Raw genomic sequence first — 5,951 nt, 5'->3', positions numbered from 1 at the left:
CATGGGTCTCTCGTGTTTCCTCTAATCTTGTAAGCAGAGGCACTCACTGCCTTTTTTCCAGACCAGAATTTGGCAAACTATGGCCCATAGGCCAAATCTAGCCTATGACCTGTTTTTGAATCGCTCCAGAGTTAAAGTGTTTACATTTTTAAAGAGCTGTAGACCGACAACAAAAACAATAATGACAAGGACAATGAAGAAGAACATGTGGGAGATTTGTATGTGGCCAGCAAAGCTTAAAATATTTACTAACTGATCTTTTACAGAAAAATTTGCCTCTATTCCAGATTATCTTTTCAAGCATGTTTGTATAATGAACAGTCTTGGAAACTAGATAGTGTCTCCCTCTGGAGCAAGGGCAGGTGTCACCTGGCCCATTTCCTCCTGCCCTGTGGGAACTGGACCTCCAGGAGTAAGTGTGAAAATTATGGGACTCTCTCTACTATAACAAGCTGTCCTTTTTTTCTCAGGAATCTCATATCTTTTGCCAGCATCTACTGTGGAAGGCTTGCAAGTGGGGTAAAAATCTCAAGAGTCTTCACAAATTTTGCCAACTACTTGAAGGGTTAATCTAAATTTGGGCGCAAAAAAAAAAAAAAAAAAAAAAGGCCATATTAGATGTTCATGAGTAATTCTAATAACTATAGATTATATATTTCACTAAAAATTTGAGAGGAAAGGATAAAAAGCATGTTAGGAAGACATTTAAATCTTTTTAAAGTTACCTTGTATGATAAAGTTTTCTTGAATTGTTCACTGAAATAGAAAAGAAAATGAATAGTCATCACTCTAAATACCAATATTAAGGGTAAAATACCCTTAAAAAAAGTAAATTATAAATAAAAATATGTATTATATCTGAAGAGGATAAAATGCTATCCTGAAGTAAACACTATGTCAGTTTGAAATGTCTTTATAAAAAGATAAAAGCATACCATCAGTATGTTATTTAAAGAATTTCTTTCAAAGATTGTTTATGCTGTTAGAGAAGAACAGCCTTTTTTTTCCCCTCTTTTCACGGAACACACAGATCCAGGTGTTTTAATATGTGGGTTTTATTACTATTCAGGTGTGGTAAGGCCAACACATCAGGAGACAATTGCTGTGTTTCTCAGTTTCCAAGATGAGGGGCTGCTGCACCACATAGGGCCACATGGGAGAAGCACCAGGATTGGTCAGGAGGCAGAGGGAGTGGGGTAAAATGTGGGCAAGAGCATTCATTGTGGTCTCTGTGGGAAGGAACAGACAAGGCGGGGTAAGTAGATGTAGGACTGGCTCTGTGGCATAAGAGCTGTCCCTAGTTGTCTGGTACCTGTCCCTGAGGTATATATAGGGCAGGGGGATAGTGGCTCAGAACTATAGGAACTTGATAAAGGACTAGTTGGGGGTAAGAGCTCTAGATTGGTTGGTTTGCCTATGAAAGACTCACTTGTAGACAAGTCCTTTATTATCTCTAGGAATTGACTAGCTCTAGGAGAGGTAGTCTCTCCAAGATCAGCAAGACCCCAGATGTCAAAATACCAGAAAATTAAAAGCATAATTAATATATCAGGAAATTAATGCTGTCACAGCTATTAAAGGCAAAAACACATTCAATAAACATTATGTCTTTTATTAATGCTGTAGCCTTCATTCCTAAGTCATTCAAAAGCCTATACATTTGGTGTTAAATTTGTATCAGTGCCAATTTGTTTAAGGGAGTATTTGTTTCCATGTATTATAGAAACAGTATGCTGTTTATAAATTCCCAACTTCATCTTTGGTGATTGAGATCAGTCTCACACATAAAGAAAGAAACGAACTTTTTAAAGACTTTTTCCAAGAACAAGGGAGAAAAATGTCAGTAAATCTACAGGGGTGAGAAAAAGTTGACACTAAATTGAGACTCTAAAATTGGTTAAATTAGATAATAGGCTGAACCATCAAATCTGCATTCTTTTTTTTTTTTTTTTTTAAAGATGACCGGTAAGGGGATCTTAACCCTTGACTTGGTGTTGTCAGCACCACGTTCACGCAGTGAGCTAACCGGCCATCCCTATATGGGATCCGAACCCTTGGCCTTGGTGTTATCAGCACCGCACTCTCCCAAGTGAGCCACAGGGCCGGCCCCAAATCTGCATTCTTAAGAATCTCTATAGTGCTATACTTATAAATTTCTTGATGAGTTGTAGAAATATACATTTTATCAGTATAGATTTAGAATAAAATGAAATTTCAGCTGAATAAGCCTCAAATTATATTTTATTTTTTGCTTTTCAAAAGTTTCTTTGGTTTTTTCTCAACTAGTTGCAAATTGTGTTAAAAAAAAAAAAAACAATGAAAGACAAAGAAAAAGAAGGCTATCACTTGTATTTTGTTACTTTAAATTACTTCTACAGAAGCCTGTAAGTATAAATTCTAATCAAAATTTTCTAAGGTTTCCTAAAAGTAATGATGTTCTCAACTAGTTGCAAATTGTGTTAAAAAAAAAAAACAATGAAAGACAAAGAAAAAGAAGGCTATCACTTGTATTTTGTTACTTTAAATTACTTCCACAGAAGCCTGTAAGTATAAATTCTAATCAAAATTTTCTAAGGTTTCCTAAAAGTAATGATGCAACTGCTCAAGAAGTCTTTTTTGACAGATTATAGGATAGGCTTCACAAATCTAACATAGTTTATCTACTCTCTATTTAAAATGATTATCATGATTCTCAATAGCTATGAATCAGAGACTAAAACTGTCATGAACACCAAAAGGTTGGCCCTGCAATTGGTTGGGTTAAAGTAGTGAGAATTAAAATCTCTCCCTCTTCTATGTGGGTTAAGGAGTGTAAAAATGGCTGGCAAGCTTGTAGAGGCAAATTTTTTAAAAAATATTTTTAAAAATTTGGGGTGGCTGGCCAGTACATATATTTGTAGATTAATCATCAACACCCATGGGCAGTATTTAAAAATACTACTGCTAATACTGTTACTAGCAACAGTTCACAGTTATTGAGCATTTACCCTATCACACTTCTAAGTGCTTTACACACATCATTAAATTCTCACAAAAAACCTTGAGGTAGTTAATATTATAGCTCTCATTTTGTAGATGCAAAAACATAAGCAAAAAGAGATTAAGTAAATTGCCTGAAGTGAAACAACTTATAATAAGATGAGAAGCCACTATTTGTATCCAGACGGTATACTTCCAGGTTCTAAACACTTAACCACTATACTGTACTGCCTCGCAAAGATCATTTTAATTTCATTTAGAAGTACACAGAGAAGTGCTGAAGCTGACAGATCTATATTGGCTGACTCCTAGATGGACTTATTTCTAAATTCCAACAAGAGCTGGATCCAGGAGAAAAATCAGGAACCAGACATGAAGGAGATCCTTCCTTCCTTATACAATTGTTTATAAACAATACTTGCCATTGTGAAAAGAGGAAAAGAGTTCAAAACTGAAATCTCATTGCAACCTTATTTCAAACAAGTTTCATGCATTGGTTTATCCCCACATGGGTCTTAGATAGAACACTAAATTTCACCTTTTTGGAAAATTAAACTTCGAGGTGTTCTGAATGAAACCATAACAGCAAGGACATGTGACGAAGGACGCCCGTGTTTTGATGCAGTGCTCAATCACCATGTCTGTTGCCACTCCACAAGCATGTAACGCCACCTGGAAAATAAAACCAGACCTTCGCACAAGTTCTTTCTTAACTAACAGTGCAACTTTTGTGTCCCCCCTTTTTTATTAAATTTCTGTGACTGATTCTCAAGAGGTTTCAAGTTACCGGAATGTTACTCTATAATAGTTTAAATAGTTGTCATTTAGACATATTGAGGAACTACTTAGCTATTTATGTTAATTTAGAAAATTAAGCAAGGCTGAAAGATTACAAACGGAACATTGCAAATAAAGCAAAAGATTCATTCAGCGGGAAATTTAATGAAATCTTAAATGTGGAAAATTTAATATATATATGCCTAACCAGTGCTCTTGCTGATCATGAATTTAGTTGTAGCACTGTGGCAAAAGTACTAGATTTGAAATCAGAATCAGTCTAGAACTCTAGTTGGCTATGTTACCCTGGGCCACTTAAAATTTAACTTCTTTGGGACTAAGTCTCCTCAAATATAAACTATTGTTAACAATATTGAAAAATCACAATGCTGTTGCAAAAATTAAATAAAAATGTATTTGAAAACTTTTTCAAATGCTGCATGAATAAAACCTAATCAGTGTTGTATGAAACTTGATCAAATCATAATTATTGAGTACCTTTCAAGGTGTTCTCATATACATAATAACAATCCTTATAACGTAATAACAATTCAATGATGAATTGAAGGAACTAAACTACTTTCAACTGGTTTATTTAAAAAGAAAAATAAAATTATAAATTAGAATAAAGAGTAGGGTTTCAATAATTCATGAAAATAAAAATAACTCTAAAAATGATTTTAAAATGTTTTCAAAACACACATCCTTAAATATATCTATACTAATTACAATCTAAAGTAGCTAATTATGAAAATTAGCAAAATAAAGCAAAATAGGATGCTATAAAGGAAAAGCAGATGGGGGTATCCAGAAAAATGAAAAATTACATTTTGCCAGAAAAATGCTCAGATCTTCATTCCATTCTGGACAGAGACAAATTGTACTGGATTATAATTTTATCTTGGAGGGAGAGATTTCACCAACTTCAGGATAGGGAGGGGCTCTCCGGGTGAAGAACAGATTTTCTGGAAATTTCTGGATGTAAGGTATTATAAGCCTGATTCCCCTTTCACTATGGTTATGGTAGTATGTTTGTCCCCTCCAAAACTTATGTTGAAATTTAATTGCCTTTGTAACAGTATTACAGTGAGGTGGGACCTTCAAGAGGTGATTAGACCATGAGGGCTTTGCCCCCATGGGTGGTATTAATGCTGGTTAAAAGGGTGAGTTCAGCCCCGTCGTCTCTCATCCCCTCGCCTTCTGCCATGTGGTGATGCAGCAATGAAGCCTTTGGCAGATGTCAGCATCTTGATATTGGACTTCCCAGCCTTCAGAACTGTGAACCAATAAATTTCTGTTTATTATAAATTAGCTGGTCTATGGTATTCTGTTATAGCAGCAAAAATGGAGTAAGACACCTTTTGGACTGGAAAGCTAAAAACAATGCTATTATGAGAAGAGGAAAGCAAGATTTCCACTCCCAACCTTTTCCCTGAGTTCTCCCCTTCCTTGTAGACTTACATGGCTTACATAGAACCAACAATGTATGGTTGCTGTCAATCCAACTTTCCTGTTTCACACTGAAAACAGAGCCTAGGAAGACTGCCACTCCAGTGAAGGCAGCGACAACTACAGGGTAATGGAAGAGTGTAAAACCTTGATTTCTCATCTGCCCCTTGTATTTAGTCAGTTTTGCAGAGTGAAAATTAAGGAAATCCTATTTCCATGAGTAGCTGGAGAATATCTCATAGTAAAAATTATAGATGGATTTTCCCCTGGAGGGAGAGAGAAGAAAACTGACACTCACTGAGTGCCCTTTAGGTGCTGACACTCAGATCCTTCTATGCTCATGACAACCTTGAAAGACGTTACTATCTCCATTTTATTTATTTATTTTTTAATTTTACATGTGTATAGTTTCTTACCGTTTTCAGAGCACTTTCACATCTATGATCTGACTTGATTCCTCTATGAAGAGTGACCCATTAAACCAATGCATTCTTTTTTTTAATTTTTTTATTTTGTCAATATTACAATGTAGTTAGTTATTGTGTCCCATCACCAAAACCTCCCTCCCTCCTCCCTCTCTCCCTTATTTTTTTATTTTGTCAATATTACAATGTAGTTAGTTATTGTGTCCCATCACCAAAACCTCCCTCCCTCCTCCCTCTCCCCCTTATTTTTTTATTTTGTCAATATTACAATGTAGTTAGTTATTGTGTCCCATCACCAAAACCTCCCTCCCTCCTCCCTCT

The 5,951-nt window shown here is 35.5% G+C and overlaps 1 protein-coding gene across 1 annotated transcript in view; it reads right to left on the bottom strand.

Moving 5' to 3' along the window:
- LOC103605700 (glutathione S-transferase C-terminal domain-containing protein-like) overlaps positions 1-4,659 on the bottom strand; it is a 14,202-nt gene extending 9,543 nt beyond the window's left edge. The window contains exons 1-3 of the mRNA XM_008590327.1: positions 4,584-4,659; positions 3,518-3,651; positions 726-756 (exon numbers count right to left, since the gene is read on the bottom strand). Of these exons, the coding sequence (XP_008588549.1) occupies positions 726-756; positions 3,518-3,618 (132 nt within the window). The 5' untranslated portion in view covers positions 3,619-3,651; positions 4,584-4,659. The remainder of the gene's footprint in view (positions 1-725; positions 757-3,517; positions 3,652-4,583) is intronic.
- Positions 4,660-5,951: the final 1,292 nt, after the last annotated feature.

Source organism: Galeopterus variegatus, unplaced genomic scaffold (assembly GCF_000696425.1).
Source record: "Galeopterus variegatus unplaced genomic scaffold, G_variegatus-3.0.2 Scaffold5996, whole genome shotgun sequence".
NCBI classification, from domain to species: Eukaryota; Metazoa; Chordata; class Mammalia; order Dermoptera; family Cynocephalidae; genus Galeopterus; species Galeopterus variegatus.
The sequence above is the reverse complement of the archived record's forward strand: the minus strand, read 5'-3'. Positions and strand labels throughout refer to the sequence as shown.